Source organism: Telmatherina bonti, assembly GCF_933228915.1.
Source record: "Telmatherina bonti genome assembly, chromosome: 3".
Classification (NCBI taxonomy): domain Eukaryota; kingdom Metazoa; phylum Chordata; class Actinopteri; order Atheriniformes; family Telmatherinidae; genus Telmatherina; species Telmatherina bonti.
In genome coordinates this window covers 27,279,182-27,306,779 of record NC_136621.1, presented here as the reverse complement: position 1 = coordinate 27,306,779, position 27,598 = coordinate 27,279,182, and the positions used below count along the sequence as shown (strand labels likewise).

Sequence of the window (27,598 nt, the reverse complement as noted above, 5' to 3'; positions counted from 1 at the left end):
ACTCACAGTGACACTGCTCTCTTCAAGTCCCTCTGTGAAAGACAGAAACATGCAGAAAAACTCACAAACACTGAACAAAAGTGACAGAACATCTGCAGGGAGAAAGGATTCTGCCTCTGAACTGTATTTCTATGAGTGACAAAGAGGGAGATTTTATACCTGTAACGGTGGGAGAATATTCTTGCATGCTGCTTGGAGATGAAGCTGCCTGAAAACTTTGTTCTTCCACTGGTGTCCAAGCCTGAAGTGAAAATGATTTAACACTGAACATACCCACTGATACCATTTGGCAGGCCTTATAAATGCTTTGCTCTTCGGAAATTCACTGACTTCTGTTTATGTAAATGCTTATTAAAATGTACCAAGAGAAACTAGAAACTTGCTTTACATAAAAAAATCCATCACAGGAAAGGAATTAAAGAAAGTTTGAGGCCTCACTGAGGCAGAATATTCTCAGTGACCCACAGAGGTGTATGAGAGTCCAAGGTCTGACCTTTCACTGCCATCTTTTAATTCAGTAACTCTAACTTAATTTAATATCTTTGTTGGCCTTTCCTGGAAACGAGACACCAATTTATCTGTATTTTTAGGCAACAGAAAAAACTTTGATGGGGTAGAAGATGAACACTATGACAATAACATTAAAATTTCATTTGTTTGATAGGGAGGTAGAGAAAGAGTAGTTCAATAAAATAGATGGCCTCTTTGACCATACTAATTGTTCTTTTACCTGTCCATTACTTTGGCTATCTGGATGAAACGGCTCTACATGTGTCTGTGTGAGTTCTGTCACAATAGTGGTTGTGATGATACAGTTACGGCCTCCAATCAGGGAGCTGATAGTGGAGCCTGAAGTCGACGCAGCTTTGTCCTTTAGTGGAGGTGTCAGCTGCTCTATAGTCTTTGGATTTTCCACAGCCTCCTCAGGAGGAAGGACTTTCTCTGTCTGTTTAGAGGAAACTTCTTTGTTGTCCTGCACTGATTCCCGAATGGTTGTAGGTGGAGAAGAAATAGTAACGTCCTCTGTCACCTCTCCATTCACTCGCACCGACTCATCCTTCTGAAGAAGACAGAAGAAATATGTTACTTTGCGCCTGATTGTATACTTTCAGAAAAGCATACATAAAATATTTTTCAATCAGACTGAAAATAATTTTACATGCAGACTTAAAGACCAATAAGAGTATATTTTTGAACTAATGTCTTAATATTTAGACTATCTGCAACAATTGTTGTTTATTCTAGGTTTATAATCTCAGCAGGATTTCAGTTTAAAGAAATACCAAAAAAAGTTAAAGCCTGTGCTTACTTTAGATTATTAATAATACTCTATTTTCACTAAAGTTTACAACTAAATTGTCTATTTTACAACATTGTTTAACCCTCCACAGAATCTACATGTAAAAAAAATCAATAGAAAAGTATATATAATAATCTATTTAGAGAAGGACCAGGCTTGATCTACTAATGAGTAGAGACAACAAAAACATGACATATTTGTACTCCTGCACAAACATGTAGAGAGACTAATGTAGAAAGAAGTCTGTCAATACAGACAAAAGAAGAAAATATGTGGATTACAGGTCAGTCTGATATTTTGCTTTGAGAAAGTTAAAAGATGCATTTTTCCTTTTTTGAACTTGAGTGTTTTTCATCTAAACCGTATGAATAGAACTACTATAAAAAAAGCTTCAGAGATGTGAGAAGTTAAAACGCCTCAAAGCTGCAAACATTGTGAATTTCAGCTCTTGCATTAACACAGGAGAAATTATATCACATATAAAAATGGGTGGTGATATGGAGGCTTCACCTTAATGGGTTTGTGTCCTGAGAGCATGCTCCTGGGCTGGCCATAGGGCTTGGCCACCAGCAGGGGTAGAGGTCTGCAGGGCGCAGATGAAGGGGAGGGGAGGGAGTGTGCGGGCTGTGCTGGTTGGGGCCGAACTTGTGCTTCCAGAGGGGACGTTTGTTCAGTCTGGGGTTGTGCTTCTTCTGTCATCGGCTGTTGCTGATGAGTGTATGGAGATGCTGTCAGTAGGGTTGGTGCTTCATGAGACTGTAGTGACTGAGGTGGCACTTTTTCAGCAGAGACAGGAGTGTTTGGTGTATTAGAGCTGGTGGAGATGGCAACTGATTTCTCAGGAGTTGCATCTATATCCAAGTCTTCAGGTTGTTTGCATTCCCGACTGACTGAAACAGCTGAGTCTGATTTGTGCAATTGGTCCAACATCTCCGAGTTATGAAGAGGTGACGTTGGTTTACTCTCCTGCTCCACCTGATTCAGGTCCTGTTTGGGCTTTGAGGTGGATCTGGGCAGTTTTAGGCTGTCGAGTGTTGCATCGCTTATTGTGAAGCGGAGAGCGTATCTCTCTAACACCAAAGCGGCCTCCTCTGGTGTTGCTGAATTTCTGTAAGCCTCACACAACTCTGCTTCTCTGCGCTCCCTAGAAAAGAAACACAAAGTGTGGTGAGACGGTAGGTTTTTGATCAGCATTTGGCCAAAGTTGGAAACGTAGCAGTAAGTGTAGATTCCTTACTTCTCTTCTACAATCTCTTTGTAAGTCTTAATGCCCTTCCTCTTATCACCTCCCTCCTCCTTCATCTTTTTTTCCATTCTCTTCCTTTCCTCTTCTTTTTTAATTAGCTCCTGTGATGCACTGCGGCGGCGATTTTTCCAACGGGCCAAGTCCTGTCAGAGAATCGCAGCGTTAATTTCTATTAATTCTGTTATTTAACCATAATCTCTGTTTTAGTGCAGCAAGCCCCTTACATCTTGCCAGTGGTCCTCCTCTTCCAGAAAACTGTTATACTGCTCATGCATACGCTCATGACGTGACTGACTAAGTAATGGCATGTGTCCCACTTCCTCCTCGTTAACCATATCACTCATGCTCACGCTCCTGGAAACAAAAGCACAGTAGACATGAAGTTAGTAAAATATGGCTTTGGAAATTGTCTGTTGATTTATTATTCATTTCAGCTACGTTAATTTGTAACATAACATTTTCAACCAACATGCACAACTAAATATCAATAAGCAAAAGGACAAAATAAAGAAGATTGACTTGTAAAAGATGAAGAAATGGTTTGTCAGTGGTTCAACATTGTTACAAAGAGCAAAACAAACACAACCAAAAGCAGCCAACTTAAACATAAAATTATAATGTTTGTCTTTTATGTATAAAGTGGATTTATATTTGTCATGTAAATAGCATCAAAGGTAACCAATCACATAGCAGTGTAGCAAGCAACGTATAAACACAAAAAGTTCCACATTCATTGTATTTTCTTAAAAAAAACAAACAAAACATGACAATAAAAAGCTTGCTGTTAGTAATAAGATATGACACAATGAAGCACAACAATAAGCATCATATCAAGGTGTGTGTGTGTGTGTGTCTGTGTGTGTGTGCATACAATATTATTGCAACTCTGGTACGCTTGAAATATGACGTGCTTAGTATGTACACATTATCATGCAGGCATTCACTTGTGAACACTTACTCGTTGTCTAACAGAAAAGCAACTCGTCGGCTCACCCTAAAACAACAGCAGAATTAAGTGAGTGAGGTTAAGTCGCGTCTCGCATTTCAACGGTGCGACGGAGGAGGTGCAATCACAGAGAAAAATGCCTTTCTGTTGCTAATTTCCATTCATAGGTATGAGAGAATTAAGCCAAATATAAATTTAAAAAAAGGAGGATGGTTGAAATGCAGAGCTTCTGTCCTGTTTATCAAAGCAGGGAAGACACATGCAAAAAGAGATCAACAGGCATCTCACATCATTGGAGGTAGCTCGTCCTCCAGCCAATCGGGTTTTTTTTGTGGTTTCTCATTCACATCCTTCTTAATCTCTTCCACCCCAGCTCTCTCCTCCACTGTCTGCCTCGCCAACTCTTCCTCCTCTTTACAGATCTGAACAGGAACAGGGCTGAGTGGAGGGGTGAGTTTAGGAGAGGAGGGAGACTCGGTCACACTGCTGACACTGCTGTCAGAGACCATCATTATGTCTCTCTTTTCTTGTTTTGCATCCTTCAGCCCAGGACATATGGGGCTTGCTGGGGCTTTGGAGGGCGGGGCCTGTTGTTCTGCTGCCATGGTAACAATACTGCTGAAACAACGATCCAGCGACAGGACCAGGATTAACAGGAAATACGCTTAAAGGGTAAATCAAAACTGCTTCACAGAAGACAGCAGCTGATCCGCTCTGTGGTGAAATAAGCAGAAAGGGCTTACAGCATTAGTCCACTCAAATTTTACAAAAATATCTGCTCGTTCACTTTCTAGCATCATGTTATGTGAATATTTTTTACATCTAAAGAGCTGAAATGTCTGAGATATCTGCCTGTCCACTGGTAAAGTACAAGCAAAGTAAAAAATTTGTCCTGGTGTTATTTACATCAGATTCCCTCAGGGTTAATGGATGAAGTGCAAAACTACCAGAAAAAGAAACCTATGACTTTCAAGCAGAATTATTGTTCTTTTGAAATAATATTTCTATAATATTTATATTACTTCAGCTTTGTTTTGGTCTCATCTTGAGAAGGAAACATCTGTCTCTTAAGCTACTTAATGCTTCATCGGGTCTACCACTGAGTTGCTACGTAAATCATCCTGCAGATTGGTAAGAAGGTAGTGTATGGTGAGTGTATAGAGCTTTGTGGCTACATGTATAAATCAAATTTAAGGAAATAAGAATGGTGAAAGTTAGTGAAACCTGTGAAGTTCCATGTCTGGTTGCTAAACAATAACGCAATACTTAATTAATCTAATTAATTAATCTAACATTAATAGGGAATATTTATATTTGCTAAGTTTTAAACAAGTTAAAAGGTTCAACCCAAAATAAGTACTAAATTCCATAGTTCTTTTAATAAAACGCACGTGGTAATCACTAAATACTTTCAGAACTGAGACAGGGTCTGTGTTTATTTCATTTGAGTGGATAAGCTCTTTCACATTTTCCAAACACTTTAGAGTAAATCAGCTGCAGTTTAGTCATGAGTCATTCCTGATTTCATCTTAAATGACACTGAATACATCCAGCCATTTCATGTTCAACAGGATCTCAACAAACAGGTCTTGCCATGTAAAGCCAAATATGGACATCACAAGCCATCACATACTCATGTAGTAGCCCAAACAAAGGACAAACCCAAACGAGCCACGTGAGAAACAGATCTGCAAATACTCATAGACACAGCAATTGTAAGTGCTCTGGTCCTTTTGTACTTATCAATCCATATCAGGCATCCAGTCAGTCACTCAAACATGCTGACAAAGAAATAAAGAAAGAACAAAAGTCAATCAAGTCACGCTCAAGTCCAAATAACAACAGAGCCTTCTGGTTTTAGAGCTTTAAGTAAACACAATCAAAACTTAATCATTGCCTCCAACATACTCTTTGTTAGTTGCAGTAGTTGACCAAGACCACACCTTCATCTTCATTCCAGCGCAGTAAATACCTGTCACCGCTCATCTTTTCAGTCAGCCTGGGTCTGCTGTGGGGCTGCTTCATTGCAGACACTGGGCTGATGTTATATTTGACTGATCCAGGTACAGGGAGAAACTGGTTGAAGGACTGGTTCGTTCTGATAACACTTGCTTTTTGGAATGCTCTAGTCCTTCGAGCCATCATGTCATCTTTCTCCAGGTCAGGCAAAGGGTCATTACCATCATCCTCATCCTCATCATCAACATAGTCACCTTCGATATGCGAAGTTGCTCGGACCACCGTTGGCTCAACTCGCTGTTGAGGTATTTCCATGGAATCACTGGGTTGCTGATGATTCACTCTAAAGCAGAAAATTCTATCACTGAAACAACTAAACATCAACCAGAAAAATCTCTCTTGAGAAGCAAACAACACCAAGCTTGTTAGTGGGTCCTTCAGGTTGTTAAATAGTACAAGTCAAATCTCAGCCCACCTGGTGTTTAGTTTCTTTGCTCTGTCTGTCTGCACTGTCTTTTTGTTGCGTGGAGCCGCATCAGTCTCAAACTCATCTTGTGTGTAGCGCTTAGAGGCGGGCAGAGGCAGGAAACGGTTGTAATTCCCCGAAACTGCACTTTGTTTATGGAAAACTCCTGTCCTTCGTGCCATCATGTCATCTTTTTGAAGATCTGGGATTCGCTCTTCTTCTTCTTCATCCTCATCCTCTATTCTCCCTTCATATTGAGCAAGACAAGCATCTAACTCAGCAGCAGTAGGAGTGGACTGGGGGGTCCAGGGCTGGGGGTCCGCAGAGGGAGGGATAGTTTCATTGGTGTCAGCATCTACATGGCTGTTGGAGTATTGATAAAGCACAAACCAGAGCAGCAGAAGTGGGTAATCAATACCCATAAAATGTTGCAACCATGGCTGTAATTTCCAGGCATAAACATGCAGAAAAACAGGCCAGCAAGGGTAAAAAAAAAAATACAGGTTGTAAATGAATTCCAAATGAGAAACACTCAAGCTGCGTATCTACAAAACCCACAAACAAGATTCAGGGCTTAAAATAGGAAAAAAAAGGTCAAAACAAATTTACAGAAATCTACAAATAGGGTATTTATTATAGTCTTCTGTGCTTTTCCTCAAGGTGCATGTGCGGACGAAAAGATGTCCTATGGGGGTAACTGGGAGGACTTGTCATGGTTTAAATTAAGCTACCATTAGTTAAATGACAGCTATTGCAGAAAACAAAAAGAGATCCTGAGATCATATTTGTCCATAATTTAGAATGGTACTAAGGCAACACTGATATTTGGTTTGTTTACAAATTTCCAAACCATTATGTTTGCTTATTTTCATCAAGTACTAAAGATTAACAAGCATGTATTAAAGGTAGGTCTAAATTTAGGTATTGATAATGTTTGGCCATTATTCTATTCTGCAGTCATTTAGCAGATGCTTTTATCCAAAGTGACTTACATATGAGTGAGAACAACACAAGCATAAAGTCAAACAGTAGAGGACATCATAGGAAGGTGCAAGTGGACTGTCCAGTTGGACACAGATCCTTACATGAAGTGCTGTTTGTTTTTCTCCCTTCCAACCCCACAATATTACCTATGTTAAAATACAAATTAATACTATATTGTTTGTTGCAAAGAACTGAGCTAAGTTCTCCAACATTTCCGACAAATATAACTAAACTAAGTGTGGAAGGGCTCCTTGAAGAGCTGAGTCTTCAGCGTGCTCTTAAAAGTAGTAAGAAAAGGACTCTGCAGAGCGGACAGTCCACCATGTTCAAGCTACAAAATTCTGCTTAGTTTTAAAAGAACAAAAACATATATTTGATATTACTTTAGACCAGTTTTCTGTTACTTCCACATTTGCAAGCACTGAAATATCAGTAGTAAGCAATTGCCACCTGAAGCATCCGTTTTTTTTTTATCTTGTTTTGTTGCATTGTGTTCATGCATTTGTGTGCTCAGTTTTCTTTCCTGAAACTACAAGCAAATCAGAGCAATGCAGTGCAACAGAGAAATGCATTCAAACTTCGTAAATTACCTATTCAAATAGGGGCAACTGGGGCCTAAAATGTAAAGGACCTAATATGACAAGCAATGCAATTATCTAATTCAATAAATATTGCAACAGAAAAAGGGAACTGTTGTTCCTCAGTGCAGTCCAGACTAATGCAGGCAACTTTGGATTCGAGCCACTGCTGTAAGTTGCTTTGCATTTGGCCTCGTCCATACCTGTGTTCCCGCTCTGAAAGCTGGGAGCCCAGGCCAATGGTAGGCATGGCTACTGTTGCCTTGGAAAGGAGTCGTCTAAGCAACTCTGTCTCCTCCCATTTGCTTGTCATGATTGTGTCTACAGGCTGCTCGATCTCAGTCACGCCCCCAAAGGTCACAACTTTGCTGTGACCCCGTCCAGCCTTTGCTGATCTGCTGAAAGGGCCTCCATAATTTTTCTCCAGACATGCCTGACACACAGGGGCTGGTCTATCCTCACTGTAAATACAATCTCACACATGAAGACAGGTCCACAAACACACAGTTACAGACAGACAAAGTCAGGACAACCAGCAAAAGAGCAGAGGAGAAAGAAACGGGGTGGAAAATAAATCATGAGCAAAAAGATCAGACTATGAAAACAAACTAAGAAGGCTGAAATATTGATTCAGACAGGAAGTATGGATGTGGACAAAGGGACAGAGCATAGGGTTGTGGATATGGATCTCTTTGACACATATACATTCACAACAACACCACACTTAATCTTTTCTACTGTAGGTAGTCACATTCTCCAACTCAGAGCTGCTCTTCTGGGAACACAAAAAACCCTTTATCCTGTCGCTCATGTCCTAATGACATCAGTGCAGCGAGAGAAAAACAAAGCAGAAGCAGTGCTCACAGCCAACAGTGGCCTCTTCTTTTGGTCACACACAGTCGCACACACAGAAGGTCTCATGCACACTGGCTAACTTCCTGCTCTACTTCAATTCCAGTCAAAGAAGAAAAAGGACTGAAGTTTACGATAATCTGACAAATAAACAGGCAGATAAGAACACAGGGAATACGCAGAAAAGGAGAGTGAGAAGATATAGAGCTGATTATTTTATATGGTAAAGATTAAATATCAGCTATTAAATTAAACCTTCTTATTTTGATAACAAAATGAGAGACAATTTTAGTAAATTATGCACACGTCACTCACAAATGCTTGTAACTACCCAAGAAGGTCAGAAAAGCTTTGAGAGCTTTGAAATCTTCATAGATCATCTTCTTTACCAAGAAAATCTAAACAATACCAGAGAGTTGTAATTGTTCCAGTTGAAGAGGAGTCACGTAAACAGGGAAAAAGTTTTCATTGTTTTCCCGTGAAGAAACACCAGCAATGTACTCATTAATCTACTGAGTTTTAAGAACAAGAAGGAGCGTACAACACACTGGTGGTCTCAGAAACACATCAGGGGACCAGGAAAATTCCTGATAAGCCAGATGGTCTGTTCCCTGTGTAAAGTGTTAAATGGCCCAATGGTCGATTAAAACGTGCGACCTTGTTGAAATGCTTTAATAGAACACCAGCAAGGTAGCCTGGTTGTCGACAAAATTGTGATTAAAGATTTGACTGCTTCCATACTACTTAAGCATATTAGAATAACCTTTTGCAATCTTCTCCTTTCTTCAGCTTATTCAAATCAGCTTTAAAGTAAGCCATTTTGTCGGAATTCAAAAAATTATCTGCGTTCAGTGGGAAAATATAATGCAATTAAACTCTTCTGGCTGCCTTTGGGAGATACGAGCATGTATGAGTGACAATTTATTTATCCTTCAGTCATGTGTTGCAGAAATCTCGACAGAAGAAAAATGGGTTATGAATGGGGGATGAATTTCTCTGAGTTCAACAAAAAATGAGTAAACTGATTGACTGGGTAGTTAACTAAAGACTACTGTGCATAATAAATATAATATGAAATACTGTTCAGTTTATTTGTCTAGTCACAAAAAATCAGTCTTAAGCCTGGTCAAGAAAAACTATACTAATATAATAATTACTCCAAAATAACAAAGTCAATTGTTGTTTTTAAATGAATAACTTCAACTGTCTATTTTAAATATATTGTGTGTATTTATTCCCTTATCTTTGCACATAAAGTGGAGGACATAACCAATAAACCAGTCTTTACTGATGACAAATTTAATGACATGTTGATAACACTATTTTATCAGAAAGAAAGATTTAAATCAAGTGAATCTACAGTATTTTTTCTGTTACTCTCCTGTTCTGTTGCATCACTTTTGCAAAATACTAAAATATCTATCTATTCATTACGAATACAATTTGCAATTCATAGAATGTGGAGGAGTCAGCGAATTTGACAGGCTAAAAAGAGTATTCAATCCCCTTATTTTACGCTGCTGTTTACAGAATATCAAATTAATATCACATAGGCTGTAACATATGCAGGTTTTCTGTGTAGATTTATAACTCTAGTAGTCTTGCAGTAATCCTGGAAAGATCTGTTGAAGACTAAACTAAAACTAGAAGTAAATTCTCACTAAATATACACACAGATATGCATGTACAACAAACACTGCTGATTCTCTCGTCAGTTTTTAAGCATTCAGCAGACACCAGCAGCTTTTAGGTGCATAGGTACATGGTAGCTACATGTGTGCTCAGAATGAGGGTGTGTGTGTGTTAGGCACCTTGGTTCGGTCATCTTGAGCCTCTCCCACTTCTGCATATCTGCCTGGCTCATGGAGGAAGAAACAAAGCTCATTGGTCCGTCCCTGTGAGGCAGAGGTCTACTCTGAGCTCGCCTACGAGCCAGGTCATCTCTCTGCTTATTAGGCACTGCCTTAACCTTTCCCTCTTCTCCCTCATCCTTCTCTTCCTTTAAGAAGGGGTTGTCTCTGCGAGTAATGATGTCAGGGACTGCTTCCTTCTCACTGTCCAATCACGGAGCCAGCACAGGGGCATCATGTGACATACGGTCAAATCAAAGTCAGACACACACACACACACACACACACACACACACGTAAAGCCACAATTACCAAGAAAAACAGGAAACATGAGAAATTTAGAAAGGAGTTATAGAAAATGGATTAAAAACACCAACGCACACAGCTAACCTGATCTCCTTCTCTTGCAGTGTTTGTTGCGAGGCTCGTCTGATGCCCTCCCAGCGCTCCTTGTCTTTTTTCGTGCACACAGGAGAAGGGATGAACTGATTCACTTTGGAAAAAATGGGGCCAGGATGAGCTCGTCTGGATGCTAAGTCATCTTTACGGACATCAGGAACTTTCCGTTTCTCTGCTACCTCTTCTCCATCAGAAGAGGAGTCACATTGAGATTTTATGGAGTTAAAAAAGTCATTATCACAGCGAAGGATGATGTTCGGGGATGGCGTCCTCACTTCTGTTTCCTCCATAATGGGAGGGCTGGGGTTGGAAAGAGGATGGCGTAGCAAAGTCATTTCAGGGAGGATTTTTAAGTCCTTAGTGCAGGTTGGATTTTACATGTGACCCAAACATTATGAGCAACTCCAGCACGTTAGTCAAAGTTTGCGGTCAGAAATATCAATTGGTCTGTCAGAAAATAAGGATTTGTTACACAAAGCAGATTTTCAGTCGGGCAGCATTCCAGTCCACTAAAACGTCAATCACAATCCACAGAGTCAACAACTTTCGACTACAACACCGGCAATACAAAAACTGTTAGTTTTGCCCACAAATCAGGCTGCTATGACACAAATTCAATCACAAAACAAGCTAGATAGCTTCACACACCCAAATGTCAATCCAAAACATCACTGTAAATGGAGCACAAAACTCAGATTTCCGAGTCTTATTAGTAAATGCAAACCAAGCTGTTGAACCCCAGCAACAGCGGCAGCTCTCATGCCCATCCTTTCTGACCTGTTATAGCGAACAGCAGCAGGAAGAACTTTTATTCCTGCTTTCTGCAACTTCTGCAACCTTCTTTGCTGGTCCAACTCTTCCTGGGTGATCGTTTCTTCTTCTTGTTTTCGTTTTTCACCATTGCCCTCAGGTGCCCAAGTGACTGTCTTTGGAGTTTTGTGCTGCAATCTGGTTCTTTTACTTTGTTCTGGAGTAGCTTGAATGTGACTGAGGATCACACAGGTGGTGGCAGAGAAGGATTAGGGATCCGTGTTTGTGTCGTCACCTTGCACTTCAGCTCAGCTTTTGTTTCTCTGTGGTAATCTTACAAAAATACAGACAATTCTAATTTAACATTTTGATTTATGGTGTGCATTACCTCCTCTGCTCTCCCTCTTCTGTATGTTGTTTCCGCCGTGGAGTCGGGATGTAAGAGCTGGCATTGTTTCGATTGGGAAGAAACTGGTTGAAGGGAATGGAGCTTCTTGATTCACTGCCGGCGGTCCGTCTGGCCAACATGTCATCCTTCCGCACATCTAGCTTTCTGCCAGGACCATCAGCCTCTGAGTCGCTGCCTCGCCCTGTGCAATAAAGCCATGAAAATCAGAAGATCATTTTAAATCATAAAATTTTTACAAATATAAAGGATGCGGTTCACATCTGGAAGAACATCTACTAATAATGTTCATGTCACATTTACTGCTAGGACTACACTAACCTGTAAAGAGTAGCAAGCACAAAGATGGTCAATAAAAACCACAAATGTAGCGTAGATATAAACATCAGAGAGATTACATGTGAAATGTTTTGCCCCCTGTCCAGCAAGACTCACTGTTTTACAACTAGCAGTGGTCTCCACATCTTCCAGACCTTTTGCAGTGGTGAAGCAAACTGTGTCTTAGTATTTCCCCGTGACAGGTGTTTCATGCTTCTGCCCTGCACTCATTATTGATTAGAAATGGCTTAGTAATTTGCTGGCTTTATGAATATATTTTAGCTTCTAAGGGGTTTCAAAAAGCATTTTCCCTGCAGGAGGAGACTATGAAAGAACCTCTCAAGTGACAAACTTTGCACCAAAATAAATCACTGCAGCCAAGGTTTGACATTTTGGGTGAAATAAAAGAAAAAACTATTTCTAAGTTAATTTTCTGGAATAAAAGAAACAACAAAATGACAGGCCACCTAACTCAACGTTCTCCTCATTGCTTGAGAAAGATGTGTTATGTTTGCTCTGATAACGACCATGACAAAAACAGGCTGGTAAGATTAGTATCAATAACTAATATAGAATTGGATGCTGTGATGCAGGTATTACTGATATACAGATCACATGACACCGTTTGTAAATGTTGTTTCCATTTTCCAAGACGAAATAGCTTAGAATAAAATGCTACAAGACAGCTGTTGGCACATTTGACCCCAACAATTAACAGGGAGCTGCTGTAGTTTAGGAGGAAGAGCAACCAGAAAGTTGGTGGATTGATTCCAGGCTTCCTCTGACTATATACTTAAGTCTCCTTGGACAAGGCACTAAACCCCACATTGACCCCAATGTGTATATTGGGGTGTGAATGTTGAGAGAACAGAGTGCACCGAGCATGCGGCTGCAGAAGTGTTATGTGTGTGTGTGTGTGTGTGTTTGTGAATGGGTGAATGTTAAAGCACTTTGAGCAGTCAATATTATAATATAGTCTAGCAGACTAGAAGAGTTCTACATAAGTACAGTCCATTTACATTTAAGCATTTGATTTATTCACTGCAACAGGAAAATTCAGGTGAAATCACGACTCATATCTATATTAATTGTTAGGCGGGTGCTGGCCGAATTCTTATTGGTCTGCAGAAAATGTCGGGAATCTGGTCACTCCTAGCTCTGTAAGTGTTTTTTCTTTTCTTTTGTCTTTGTGCTGGACACAAAGAGGAAGTCTTCATAATTTCTAATGAACAAACCATAACATTAAACAAGAAGTTTTTTGATTTTTTTACCGTAACTGTTTCCCATGTCTTAATCTGTAATTATTGCACTTTCTTTCAAACTTTATTGCAGGGTCAACACACACAAACACATATGCACATACACACACAGGCTGTGATGTTCAGCTGTTGCCCACACTGTCTGAGTGGCCATCTTATACCAAGGTTAAAGCTTCAGCATGCTAGAGAACAGCAGTCTGTCTGTTTAGAGATGAGCTGTTTTACATTTAAAGGAACACTTTTGTACTCCCTTTTGAGAAAATCAGTAGAATATTATTATCAATTATAATGTTTCTGCTTTAAGGTGGTTTGCTTGGCTCACTAAAACTAACAATGTAAAAAAATATATGGATATTTATCATAACTGACCATCACTGTTGCCTCGATTGACCACATCAGGAGAAGGGCTGTGCTGTGAGCGAGAGCCAAATGAATCCAGACTGCAAGAAAATGAATAGAATAGGACACATATTTGATTTTAAAACAATTTAACTCACATACTGAACATTTTTAATGCAAAAAAAAAAAAAGACTTCATGATAACTGGACTCCTTATAATTGCTCGGACAGACGCCTCTCACCTGTCGAGCGAGTTGTCTCGAGTATGTCTTGGTGGAGAGAGAGATTCACTCCTCTCTGAATCCCAGCAGTCATAGCCGCTATCTCTAACGCTGCGTTTCTGAGGACTGTCCCCTGCCTCCTCACTTTCCTACAGATGCAAAGCACATCAGCTAACAGCATGAAATACACAGAGCTGAGCTACGTAGAAAAAGATTGCATGGGGAAAATGATAAAAACAAAGCACAGGTAGTTAGCTGGTCTACTCTTTCAGGAAAAACTTAAAGGGGTCCTATTATGGTATTTGGAGTTTTCTGAGCTTTCTACAGTGTTACAGTGTTGAATCCTCATCAGACACGTGAACGGCACTGTTTTTTATCACCTAAACACATGTTTGAGTTTGAGTTTGAGTTCCAGCATGCTCTCCGTTCGGTTTCCATGGCGACGAAAAACATGTCGTTTTAGAGAGTTTTTTTCTACTTGGAAATCCTTGCGACGTCCCGGGGGATAAGGTTTGGTGATTGGTTACCTTCTACTGGTTAACAAGGGCATGTACAAATACATCAGGCGGGTGGAAAACGTCGGATAAAGTTATTATGAACGATGGCTGGTGAGTTTACCAAAGAGAGACATCCTGCTGCATTCGTTGTTGTGGGTTGTTGTTTTCCACTCTGTTTTCAGAGTCTGATTCAGGTTCCAACATGTAGGGCTGTATGCTGTGTGTTGACATTGTATTTTGGTTTTTTTTATTGAGTTCATATTAGCCTAACCCTTCTGTTTATGAGATGTTACAATGACGGCGAAAGCAAGTACGGTGCGTGCTCCCGATGTAGTGCAGTGGCGGGAGGCGGGGCTTAATGGGGAAGAGTCTCAATCCACTCGTTTTGCCCACAGGCTGATCTGACAGCCTACGGAGAGGGTCGGTCTGAAGTAAATAAAGCGATTTGTGACAATAACTCCATCAATCCCAGCCCTTCTGGGCTCAGAAATAAAAATAAATTAGCCTGAAATGCACATAATAGTTCCACTTTAAATAACATTTTGGGAGACAATGTGCAGGGACTGCCTGTCTAAATTAATATACTGTTTGCATTAGTTCTGTTGCAACGAAAACAAACATGCTTCTGTTCATGTGTTTTCCTTAAACCCCAATAAAGACAGGAAACTAGGCAAACTTATCTGCACTCTGCACCGCTTCCATATCCCAACAGACTGTTTTATTCTTGCCTCTTGTCTTCATCTCTAACTCCCCTCTTCTCTCTTTTTCTTCTATTTTTACACCTGAAGTCTGAACCATGTACCAGATAAAGTTGGATCCGGATTATAAGTGCAACACATGTACCAAACTAAAAGAGATTCATAGTGTAAGAAGTGTTCCCACTACTTTTGGAAATACTCTGGCTGCTGATGTACCCATTATAACAGCTGCCACAAGTATATACATGCACATTGCACGATAATACTGGGAATAAAATAATGCACACCATTGTGAGCTTATAATCAGCACCTGTATTTCCTTGCAGGCTTAAGTTCTGTCTGGTCTGCTTGGCTTGGCCATTTGCATTCTCGCATGCAGTTCCTCTGGTCTGTGCCTAGAAGGTTTCCCTGCTGCAGCACATGTGTTAAGATAGTTTAAAGAGTCCACTCACCACTTTCATTTGAGCAAGAAGCCCTTCAAACTCCTTGAGGTTTAAAGTCGGGCCACTGTAAGAAGCACAGCCACTGGCAGCCTTCCCAAGCCAGAAAACTGTGTTCAGCACCTGACATACATACATGATTATGATTGTGCATTTCTGTAAATGCTAGATAAATTATAAATTACACAATGCAAGAAAAAAAAAGAAACCTTACATTTTTTAGTTTGCGATTCCAATCAGAATCCCTAAAAAGAGAAAAATACGTTACTCGTCCTGACATATCCAGTAAAATTAAACATTCATTGGAACAAAAAGCAAAAAGCACTTTTATATATCCACACTAGAAGGTTTATTTACTTCAAGTTAGCTCGTATTGATGTGTCTTGCAAGTCTCCTGGGTCAAACAGCTGTGATCCCTTCAGGCCCAACTCCTCGCAGCCCCTCAAGAAGACTGACAGGTTGTCCTGGAAACAGCAGGAGATCACGGTCAGTCAGTTTATCACTTTGATGAGCAGGGTGGTTTACTGAGGTGAATGTCGCATTGGAGAGTGTCTTCTTACCAGTCCAGCGATTGGGGTGGGAAGTCTGTTGATTTTTTTGACAAGCCCTGGTTTGATAGCACTCAGCAGCCTGCATTTTGGATGGAGGACCAGAGATTTATTGATTCTTGGGTTTATGTGTGTTATTTCTACTTCAGACATTAAAAACTGGAGTGAAGTGGTGTCACAGCCTTACTCGCATAACAGGATGCCATTCTCTAGTGCACTGCGGAAGTCCTTGTTTCCAAAGCTCTTCCCTGTTACAGCCTGAGGAAGGAGGACAGGAAGCGACAGATGTAAGGGACGTGGACTGGAAGTAGGGCAAGCAGCTAGCTGAATATTCTTTACAATGCAAGAAAATACGGAAATGGTCACACAGCTTCTGAGGACTCACATTGCTTTGTGTTAGACGCTAAAAATACAGAAATGCTCACAGATACTAGCAGCAAAATGTTTGATTTGAGGAATAAATTTAAGAGGATAATATGTCGTAATATATATCAGTTTTTCAACAAATTAAATATCAATCCATTCTGTTAATCCAGGATTTCACACATGACAGAACATAAATCTATCAAATGATTGGACCTTTTGTTTATATTGGGGTGCTTTTGTATGGTTGTGTATCAGTGTTTATTAGTGTATATCTCAGTGTAAGACTTGGTCTGATTGGTGATTCAGTTTATTTTTTGGGGGCGGGGGGGTGCAAGATTACCCCAGTGACTGCTTTCAAACTGCACTTCTCAAATAAGTCAGACCTTTTACAAAATGGGTTTCACTCTCCTCCAGAGGCAAGAAAATATGGAGCTGCATCAGATCCTAGTGGTCTAGATTGATCAGGTTTATCGTAGAACTTTTGCAACATTCTTCAACATCTAATCACAGGCTATTCCTGTTTTGGCTGTTATTACCCACAATGCTGTGCACTGAACCCACAATGCACTTTATTTTTTAGTTCACTTGAAAAGGACCGAGAACTGTGTATGTAGGCAAACTGAGCCTGCTTCTTGGACCTGAATCAGAATTCTTTGTGCATTCAAAATACCCCAAATGAAGCAGACTTTCTAAGAAATGGAACTAAGATCTGAAACAAAAAGGCTGGTGTGAATGTGCCCGAGATGTTTGTGATTGCTTGCAATCATCAGCAGAGCAGTTACCACTACCGGAATGGCAATAGGCGCTGTCTTACAAAAGTCAGACCAAAATCTTAAACAAGGCATTAAAGGTCTAATACAGGGGTGTCCAAAGTCGGTCCTCGAGGGCCGCTGTCCTGCAGGTTTCCCATGTATTCCTGTTCCAACACATCCAGCTTCCACTAAATGGATCAAACAGCCAATGACGTGCACAACTGATTAAGCTCTACTACTAATTAATTTGAATCAGGTGTGTCTGAGCAGGGATGCATAGAAAACCTGCAGGATTCTGGCCCTCGAGGACCGGAGCTGGACACCTCTGGTCTAATAGAATGGACACTTAAGTCAATACATTGCTTATTTTTAATGTAAAATAGTTTAAAAAACAAATAACAGTTAAGAGATAAATAAATAAAGGGCTAGTTCACAGGAGTAATGGACGCAGTATAGTCATGTTGAAATCCTATTGCCTCCGAGCTGCCATCATTTGTGCATCAACTGTGATCAACTTCTCAGTCTCAGAAACACCACCCAAAAGCAGATGATTGACAGCGTTAACACAGGAAATAAACAAAAAAAGAATGACAAACTATATAGGGAAATAAATAAAGAAATGTATAGGGAAATTAATATTTTTAATATATTTGTTATAATACTTATTTTTCTGTTTGTACTCATTTATACCTTCTTATTTATAATTCATGTATTTGTCTATATTTGCCGATTCTTTTCCAGATTTATTCTTTTTTGTGGGACTTTTATCATTCTATATAAAGCTACATTTTTAAGACAGGCCTCACTGACGGAGGAACTTGCTGTTTCACAGTTACCCTCCCCCACATTTTGTTTCAGTTGCAACCAAATTAGAGTGATTCCAGGTCAGTCACACACTGCTCTGTGTCCTAATTCTGTTCAGTCCGAAATGCCACAAATCACAGCAGCCTTAGCCTTTTAACCTGGACTACAATTTAGATTCTTTCCTGTGCAGTCTGGAGAAAAGAGATGAATCCGCAAACTAACACTGATATTCTGCCTGAACACCAACCCACGCAGATACAGAGATTTCAGTATGTTGTGTAACCAGCAGTCAAAGATTAAGGGAAAAGAAGAGAGGGTTGGCTAATGCTGTTTATATGTTTAATCCAGATTAGCACAGATTACTGTTAGCACCCAAACTGTTAAATGCAGGCCCACACTCTTTGATTCTCCTGCTATAATAAAGGTCGAGTCCTATAGGTTCTTCACTGACCAAAGCCAATTATTTGGACAACAAGCCAAAAGTTTGCTGAGCAGATGTATTAGACCCATTATTACCCATTTATCAATTTATTGCAAAAGATAGGTATCTTCTTAATAAATGTTAACATCTAATAAAAACAATTGTTTTATCAGAGTGGCATCTATGAGGCTATATACTAAAAACAGGATTTTTTTTATTATTATTATTATCCAGCTATCTAATAAGCACTTCATTGGAGCAAAATAAATATAAAATTGATTTTTCAATGCCAGTTATTTCCAAAAGGCAAATATCAACTGACCAATTAATTAGGAATATTATCTACTATTATCTACCACTTATGTATTTACTGACACATACATAAATATCCCATTGACTATTGAAATGAAGTATTTCTTGACCTGCAAACTTGAAATTACATTTGAAATGTAATTATCTGTGTCTTTGGTCAGTCTATGAATTTCAATGTCTCTCAGTTTTTTTTATATTCACGTCTGCAACATAAGGAACACATTTGTATAAACTCATCCACCCTGAGAAACATCAAAAATACATCTGTAGCAACATAACAGACTATTGTTTTTCTTACATAAGTGGTGGCCAGATGTTTCCCATTGGCAACCCCTGCTTGTTCTTGTCTTTCATCAGTTCTCCTCTCTCAATGTGACACCGACACACACACACACACACACACACTCACCCATACACATATAAAAAGTTTGCATACCTGTCTTTGCAAGGACCGTCAAAGACTACATGCCTAACCCATAAAGTCAAGTCTAACCATCATAAAGTAATGACCGGTCAAAATGTCCTCATATTCCAGAAATACCCTAACTCTAAAAGTCTAAAACTCAGTTCGGTAATCCTCCAATGTTTCATGGACTCCAGGTCTTTGAAACATTTACAACGTGATCATGCATAATTTACTCACAGAAGAGAGTGCTGTATTGAGGTGAGAGAAGGAGCAGTGTTTGTGTTTTGTGTTTAGGTTATGCGTCTGCAGCATGCAGGATACAGACAGGGGGTGGGGTGGTTAACAATCAGACGTGTGCAGAACTGAAACAGCAATTTAACATAAATTTTATGAATGAAGATGTTTTTATGCTGAAGGTCATGGAAGTTTAAGGAAAAGGAAAAAATGTTGCCATTTTAATGTGGTACAGGAGCGACAGAGTGCTTCTGTAAAGTACTGTCGCCTGCAAAAACCAAGCTAAAGGCCTTAGGGGGGTATTTCAGCGCCAGTAACAGTAATTTGAGCTGGGAAGATCCTGCTGAGCCCTCATGGTGGATTGCTTTGCTCAATCTGCGTAAATGGCAGCAGCAGCTACCATTTTAACCCAGAGGTGGGAGTGTGTGCTGTGCGTACTCTTTATTTAGTGTAAATGCATTGGGACCTTCTCATAATCTAAGTCATAATAAGACTAAATATCAGTTCTGATGTCCTACTCAAAGTTCTGGATAAACTGTAAATTGTATTTAGACTAGAGTTAGGCTGTTCGATGGAAGTCAGTGCCCTGATAATGATGGCTGCACAAGTGTGTGTATAGAGGAAGGGATTCCTCAGAAGTAAGCTGAAGTAGCCTTTAATTTAACTTCAGAAGGAAAGAATCTATGGCTAAAACAGAGCTGAATGAGAAAATATGCAGGTATGAATCCACCAGGGATGGACTGAGAGGGAGTCCAGATGTCTTGATCTTGATTATTTCAGGAGCAGTTCAAAACCTCAACACTTGTCTCTGGAAACAGAGCTCATGTATGTCACGTGTTTATTAGCATAAAGAGCACAGAAAAACATCCAAACTCAAGTTATCAAGATCAGTTACAATTTTAGGATGTTTTTAATAGTGGTTGGCTGTTCCAAAATAAAATACAACGTGCCGTCAGTCTGTGCAGATCTACATAAGTGAGCAGACTAAATGTGGGCGTAGCAGTCTAGATGAGATTCAGTTTAATCAATCTAATTTAATTGTTCAATTTCAACAGCACTTAAATAAATCTGAAATCATTCATGTGCAGCATCTGCTCTGTAACTAATCACTTTAGCTTTTAGTTTCTGAAACAATGCATTTAAAGAAAAAGCCATGACAGAAAAAAAGAGAAAGACAAAGAGATATGGTCATAATCCAGATGAAAAATGGATTAATCTGGATCAGAGCAATTAACCAGAGCTGCACAACAGTTTTATCATCTACTCACATTTAATAAAATTAGATTTTTTTTTTTTTTTTTTACAAGAACTTAATGCTTTTGAGTAACTCAAAAGCACTTTTTTATTTTTCCACTGCACGGTACAGGACTAGGAATTACATTACACTGATTGAGTCAGCTGAGGACCCTGCAACTGATCCAAAGTGCACTGGAGGAGGAGCGGCAGGCAGAAACGCCCAGCAGATAGAACACCATCTGTACATATCAACTGATTTAGTCCGCAATTTTCTCAACTCTCCAGTTGAGGTTTGTAGGAGTGATCATTATGACTGTGCTACAGAGTTTAGTCGGTCAATGGAGAAACAAGGATTGATCGGTAAATCTATAGTCTCAGTTTATATAGATTCTCATGGATTCATTACTCATGTATACACTATGAATAAATGAGATACACATCTGTAAATTTGCCAGAAGACTTTCAAACAACTTCAGACAACAGAGAAATGTGTTACAAAGTTTAGAGAAACTTTATATCTTTATACCCACAGCTGTTAGACTGTACAACTCCACTGTGTAAATAGTGCAGATGCAGATGTATATATCTCGTATGTATAGACAGATGTATATATCTTATATATAAATATATATATTATATTATATATATATATTGTATATCACATCTTTAATGTGCACTGTATATAGTATTTTGCTCGTTTTGCTTGTTCTTTATTTATTTTTTAACTCGTAGTGGATTTTAGTTATATTTTTATTTTATTATTATTATTTACTACCTATTTGCACTATCTACTTTGTTTGCAACTTTCATTACTATTTGCACCCTCCTTGTTGTTTCTGAGAGCCTATGTAATAGTGAATTTCTCCACTGTGAGATAAATAAAGTCTTATCTTATCTTATATCTATCACAATATCAACAAGAGTATTATCAATATCAAAGATATTTTGCCCTAAACTAGGACAAGCACAGGTGTATTAAAGAGGACTGCATTTTGATAGAAGTTCTGCTTTGTGCAAATATATATATATATATATATATATATATATATATATATATATATATATATATATATATATATATGTGTGTGTGTGTGTGTGTGTGTGTGTGTGTGTGTGTGTGTGTGTGTGTGTGTGTGTGTGTGTGTGTGTGTCAATTTAATATATACATTGCAATTAATATATTTTCATACTGAGTAGACTTAAAACTGCTATTTTCTGTGTTTTAGTAGTTTAATTGATGATGGAATAATTTCTTAACTTTTGCACACTTCAGATTTGTTAAGCAACATTTCAACACAGTCAGAACAAAATATTTAAACTTTCACAAAAGTTTAAATATATTTAAACTTTCACAAACGCTTCATGTGTTGAATTGTACCAGTTAGTACAGTTAGTATCAAGCATTCTAACTGTTTGAGGTTAAATACAACCATCAAAAATCCCAGAAGCATGAAAGATGTCTGCCAACAACACATTTGTGTCATCATTGTTTCACATTCTTTCATTCAGCATGAAAAATCCCTAAGTCCTAGCTCTCACTCTCTCTCTCGTGCAGACACAGCTGGCTGTCTGAGCCTACAGGAGTTAATCCGCCTAGGACAGCTGTGACATCTGGCATGCACACACACTCTTATTCAGTCACACACATTCTTGCATTTATGCCGATGTGTCTGACTGACTTCTGCCATGTGTTGTCTGTCAGTAAAAGCAAAGGTTAAACGCTGTCACAAAAACTAACTTCATGTTTCTCTGTGCCAGCTTAACTTCAACCTGCTAAATGTCACTTTAAAAGCACGTCTGATGCCACACATCAGCTATGAGACAGTCTAATCCAGGCTTGTCTCTTCTCCAAACAGAATGGGTTTTTGCCGGTGACAGTGTAATTTCCTGCACAGGTCATTTGATGATGTACAGCCTGTTGCTCTACCACCCCCTGGAAACAGTGACACCTGAGAGTCTGCCAGTGTTATGTTCCTATAGAGACCAGTGTCACACAACCAGGGCGTGTCTGAAGTGTGTTGAGGTCATGCATTGCTGACCGTCATGTGTGAGTGTGCATTCACTTTGCATTCTTTACAGACATGACAAATACACTGAGAAACATGCGTGGAGTACATGGCAGCTTTGTTAACCCTGAAATGCCTCCACCTGTGAGAGCATATAAATACGCCACTGGAAATAGAGCCAGTCTGGCCAGACTGAAAATAACTTGAGACTCAGGAGTCAGAAAGACGACAAAGCAAAGACACAGGGGGGAGATTAAGAATTAGAGGTCAGCATTAACACAAACCAGACAGTACATGCTAATGATGGAACACATTGGTACTTTTAGTGCAAACTGATATCAGTTCAGGCCCTGCGATGGACTGGCGAGCTGTCCAGGGTGTACCCTGCCTGTCGCCCAAAGCCAGCTGGGATAGGCTCCAGCTTCCCTGCGACCCTGAATTGGATTAAGCAGTTCAGAAAATGAATGAATGAATGAATGAATGATATCAGTTCATGACCTTCAATCAAAGAGTATCAAAAATCATCTGAACCTATTCTTCATGTGTATCACAGTTGTTCCCAAGAATTATAATACTTTGAGGATAAGACTAATTTCAGATTAAAAGGAATGTGTTGAGATTAACGCTGTCAACAGTAACTTTTTATTTTCATTTGGAACTAAAAATGATTACTTGGTTTTCTATTTGCAAAAAATTTGCAAGTTAAATTAGACGGACTGTATATAATTAAAGGAGGCACACCCTCAGAAACCCTTGAGAAAGACAAACTACGGTAGGAATGAAACATTTTGAGAAGGGGAATGCTATGATGCAGAGGATGAATTAGAGGAAGCATCACAAATAGACGAAGATTAATAACGGGTCAAATTCTTGGTCATTTTATCCAATATAGTTCTCTAATATAATTCTGCTCATGCATGACTTGTGTGGATACTTGTGTTGAAAAATCGCAGATGCATTGACTTCACACTGACTGGAATAACTTTCAATTTTTAAACATTAAACAGACTTAAAACCTTTTTGTGATTGACTTGTGACATAAAAAGACTAGTTAACCTTGTGAAATGTGTTCATTATCAGTACATATTGATATCGCAATCATCCCTCAGAAATACGTAATGTATCTCCATGGTAATACCTTAATTGATCAACTGTGACCATTCATTGATAAAATAAACTCATTTCATCTTTTGCATTACAACTTGGTCACCTGTTGAACTGAGTACACCCAGAACAGAAGAGTTGACATGGAGTTCGGAGGGGATTGATCAAATAATTTCTGAAATCCAATATCTTGGCTAATATGAAGCAATCACAACTAGGTCCTTTTTTTTTTACCCGACCTAGTTTGTTCAGGTTAGGATGTTTTAACTAATGAACACGTCTGTTATCAAAATACAACACAAGTTAGTCTGTGTGGTTGCAGAGCATGGCCACCAACAGTAGTCATGTCTTACAACACATTTCTGTTGTATCAATATGGAGGAGTTACAGCTCAGTATATTTAACACAGACTCAGGTAGTATGCCGACTTATTCTGAGGCTGTTGTGTACTTTCTGGTTCCCAGATTTGACCAGGTTAAGAAGTCTTTCACACTTAACTTTGGCCTGGTGTTGATGTATTGTATGTAAATGTATGGGGCCCCTCGAGCTACAGGGGACACCCAAGCTGACTGTCCAGCCTCATTTAAAGCAAAAAAAAAAGTTTAAAAAAAGAAAAAAAACCTTGACACCCATGCAAACAGCAGACCTAACAAGAGCTTGCTAAATAGACAGTCAGTTCACTTCAGTGGTATATATGTTGCATGCTTACAACATTACCAGTCACACAGAATGCTAAATTAAATGATTATATACAAATATATGTATATCCACATAGCCCACATCTACATAAAAGTAGTTCTACCAAGAATAAAATGAAGAGTAAGGCAATAAATACTTCAAATGAAACAAAATATACCTGCAGATAATGTGGGGGGAAAGGACAGTGAATACCTGTTGACTGTTTAGCCATTATTTTGTTAAAAAAAAAAAAAAAAAGTCCACTTGCCTATGCAGTTCTCAACAATGTGGTGTTGACCCAAAACTCTTTTTGGTTCATGACAAAACTCACAGGAAACCAATTATCTCTCATTTGAAAGCAAGCTATGTGTGCATTGTTAGACTAGGTGTGCAAATTCAAACTATTTCACACGAGAGATGCTGAATAAAGGCTACATGACAAATGTGAGAAATGGTTCAAAGTTTATAGGCTTTTTGTGATTACTGAAACAATGCAGTACGTTTTAATAGTCCCCTCCAGTCCCTTACTCAGGAGAAAAGTTAGCAGTAGACATCTTAGTGGCTGTTTTTACCAAAGCCCTTTCCCCAAAGTGAGTGTGTCCATGAATTGCTAATCTGGCAGGTAATGGCTGCATTTAAAAATGAAAGGCAGCTAACTGTAGGTCATTGAGTTGTTAATTTCATACCACACAGCCTTTTGGCTGCTCTCTGGGAGTTGCAGAGGAGGTAAGAAATCTCTGGGAATTCTAGTGTTAAGGAAACAAACGACTTTTCTTTATTCATTATATGCTTAAAGATAAATGTAGGATATAGGAATAAAATAAACTGAAATGATTGTCTGTGGCAAGTGTTTTTAGTAGCATAAGGCAAAGTTGTTGGACTTCACTAGCACAGAGGGAACTAACCCCCTAAATAATAATAATAATAATAATAATAATAATAATAATAATAATAATAATAATCAACTTTATTTAACTAGATAAGTCAATTAGGAACCGATTCTCATTTACAATGATAAGCTGAGCCAGAGGCCACATTAAAACATAAAAAAAAATATAAATATACACAGAGATTCCTACTATTTATAGCTGTGTCCATATGCAGAGGTGTATGCAGAATCTTCCTAAAAGTGACAACTTTGTGCTGGGGAAATACTTTAAAGTGTTATTGTACATTACAGTGTTAATTATAAAAACAAATGATGACTTTCTGCAGTAGTGTAATATTGCAGCAATTTATAAGTCAGAATAATTATGATATTTTTGCTTGGTAACCTAAGAAGTTTCATGTCTGCTGAAGCAATCTTGAAATATTTTGGACCTCCAAGTATCAAATCAGATGGGTATTCAGTCCCAGGATCTGACCCCCTCCTGACCAGAAAGTAACTGAGACATCATCAGATGTGCTTGCTTTGTTGCCCGTTTCTTGTAAACCAGAAGGTCCAGCTGAGTTGACTGACCATCAGTTCTCTCAATACTTATAAGTGCTTTTTTCTTTTGTTTTGATCATTGATATGCAGGTATGCAACAGAAAAAAAACCTGAGATGTCCTTTTTTTTTTTCAAAATTTAATGTAAGCATTTTTTAAACACAACCTCTGATTATCTAATGACATACAGAGGATTGTTTTCCTTGCATTCTTATTTATCTGTTACACTGTAGCTCAACTTAAGATGTTAGATTTTAATATGAGAGGTTATTATGCCTGTTTTCCTTGTGAAGTGTAATAGATTATGAAAGGTTTGTGGATAATTTATGGGTTTAGACATTTTTTCCATCATAGCTGGGCAAAAAAGGGCCCTACATAGCTTCCCCTGCTTTCACTTTGGCCAGTGTCAGTGCGAAAGCAGGACAGAGAAAGAAAGAAAAATCAGTTGATGGGAGGTAAAAATGGGTTATAACGCAGCCCTGCTGGCAAATCATGATTCACCGCTCAGGCTTATGGATGGGGGCGCTTTAGCAGACCAGATGATGGTGGGAGCGATGCAGCAAACCAAGAGTGATAATCTTATCCAATGCGATCAAATGTTGATACAGTGTGGCATCTCGTGCGTGAATGCTGGCCCGGTTTCATAACCATGGAAACCGGAATCTCCTCGCGCTTGAACAGGAGGCGTTCCTCCTCCCAGCAAGTACAAACATCCTCATCATATGTGCTAAACCAATGCATCCTTTGCGGACTGGTATTGAGTGCTTGCTGTTTATTTTCCTGTTTGCGCTCAGTTGAAAGTCCTTGCAGTGCTGGCCTTGGTGCTCAGTTTAACCGAGAGCCAGGCATACCTTAAAACTTTTGACACACACAGCTGTCCCATCATGCAGTAGAGCCCTTGTCCCAAACGGTAACCCGACACTGCATAGTTTCCCCAACAGGTGATGATGCACCGGTGCTGAACGGTTGTGTATTTATATCCCGGGTCCGGTCACTGTGACCGTATGGCCCATTTCTGTCCCTGATGTGCTGTAGCAGCAGCAGTGCCCCATAGTGTTTCTTTGAATTGTCCTCTCAACTTACCTCAATCCATTTCTGTGCCTCCAGGCAGGCTGGTTCGGGATGGCTCGGCTCCGACGGCTCTTGCTCTCGGGACGGAGAACTCGCGAAATTTCGACATGCGTTGGGGCTCGCCATCTCGACGTCCGAGCGAGACCTAAGCCGGATGTTGATGATACGGTGATACGTCTCTTCCCACCTCGCTCTCTCCGTTATCTTCCTCTCTTTCTATAATGCTACGCACAGTCAGAGTCACGTAGTTTTTTTTCTCGTGTCCCACGCGAGCCGTGCTCAAACTGTGGCGCAGAGACCGAGAAGAGGCTTCTTGCAACTGCGACGCCGCAACACGAACCAGGCGCTAAAAATATATCGATTCCTGCTCGCTGGACTGTGGGAGGCTGACTGACGATCCTCTCCTGTCCTCAGCCACCGCCGCTGCCGCGCATTTCAAACGACGTGAACGCGCAGCCAGGAATCTCTGCGGGGGAGGTCGAGCTGTAGGAAAGAGGCAGGAGGATGGGTGAGAGGGGAGGGCAGCTGAGGATGTGCCCCGTTTTGTCAGTTCTGGTGGTCACCTGGAGCTGCTGTTTGAGGAATACTGTGCCTCATCCACGACCAGGTTTACTGCTTCATTTGTGCGCGCGCGCGCGGTGGGGATCAAAACAAAGTTTTGATTATTTCAATAATAAAGTTTAAATAATAGTTTATATAGTTCACACGCCTGCAGATGCTTAGT

The 27,598-nt window shown here is 39.5% G+C and overlaps 1 protein-coding gene across 6 annotated transcripts in view; it reads right to left on the bottom strand.

Annotated features, from left to right (window-relative positions):
• The window catches only part of LOC306774617 (LIM and calponin homology domains-containing protein 1-like), a 33,110-nt gene extending 5,823 nt beyond the window's left edge, over positions 1 to 27,287 (bottom strand). For 2 of the 6 annotated variants that reach the window (XM_079264738.1, XM_079264740.1), the window contains exons 1-23: positions 26,887 to 27,287; positions 16,244 to 16,314; positions 16,069 to 16,138; positions 15,866 to 15,972; positions 15,723 to 15,753; positions 15,521 to 15,631; positions 13,895 to 14,022; positions 13,683 to 13,753; positions 11,719 to 11,920; positions 11,358 to 11,567; positions 10,572 to 10,880; positions 10,143 to 10,385; positions 7,683 to 7,940; positions 5,927 to 6,280; positions 5,465 to 5,794; positions 3,781 to 4,110; positions 3,505 to 3,540; positions 2,771 to 2,900; positions 2,538 to 2,689; positions 1,811 to 2,444; positions 731 to 1,060; positions 160 to 241; positions 7 to 32 (exon numbers count right to left, since the gene is read on the bottom strand). In XM_079264738.1, the coding sequence (XP_079120864.1) occupies positions 7 to 32; positions 160 to 241; positions 731 to 1,060; positions 1,811 to 2,444; positions 2,538 to 2,689; positions 2,771 to 2,900; positions 3,505 to 3,540; positions 3,781 to 4,110; positions 5,465 to 5,794; positions 5,927 to 6,280; positions 7,683 to 7,940; positions 10,143 to 10,385; positions 10,572 to 10,880; positions 11,358 to 11,567; positions 11,719 to 11,920; positions 13,683 to 13,753; positions 13,895 to 14,022; positions 15,521 to 15,631; positions 15,723 to 15,753; positions 15,866 to 15,972; positions 16,069 to 16,138; positions 16,244 to 16,314; positions 26,887 to 27,000 (4,329 nt within the window). In that variant the 5' untranslated portion in view covers positions 27,001 to 27,287. The remainder of the gene's footprint in view (positions 1 to 6; positions 33 to 159; positions 242 to 730; positions 1,061 to 1,810; positions 2,445 to 2,537; positions 2,690 to 2,770; positions 2,901 to 3,504; positions 3,541 to 3,780; positions 4,111 to 5,464; positions 5,795 to 5,926; positions 6,281 to 7,682; positions 7,941 to 10,142; positions 10,386 to 10,571; positions 10,881 to 11,357; positions 11,568 to 11,718; positions 11,921 to 13,682; positions 13,754 to 13,894; positions 14,023 to 15,520; positions 15,632 to 15,722; positions 15,754 to 15,865; positions 15,973 to 16,068; positions 16,139 to 16,243; positions 16,315 to 26,886) is intronic. The other 4 variants (XM_079264739.1, XM_079264742.1, XM_079264741.1 and 1 more) reach the window with 4 other exon arrangements.
• Between the last annotated feature and the right edge of the window lie 311 nt (positions 27,288 to 27,598).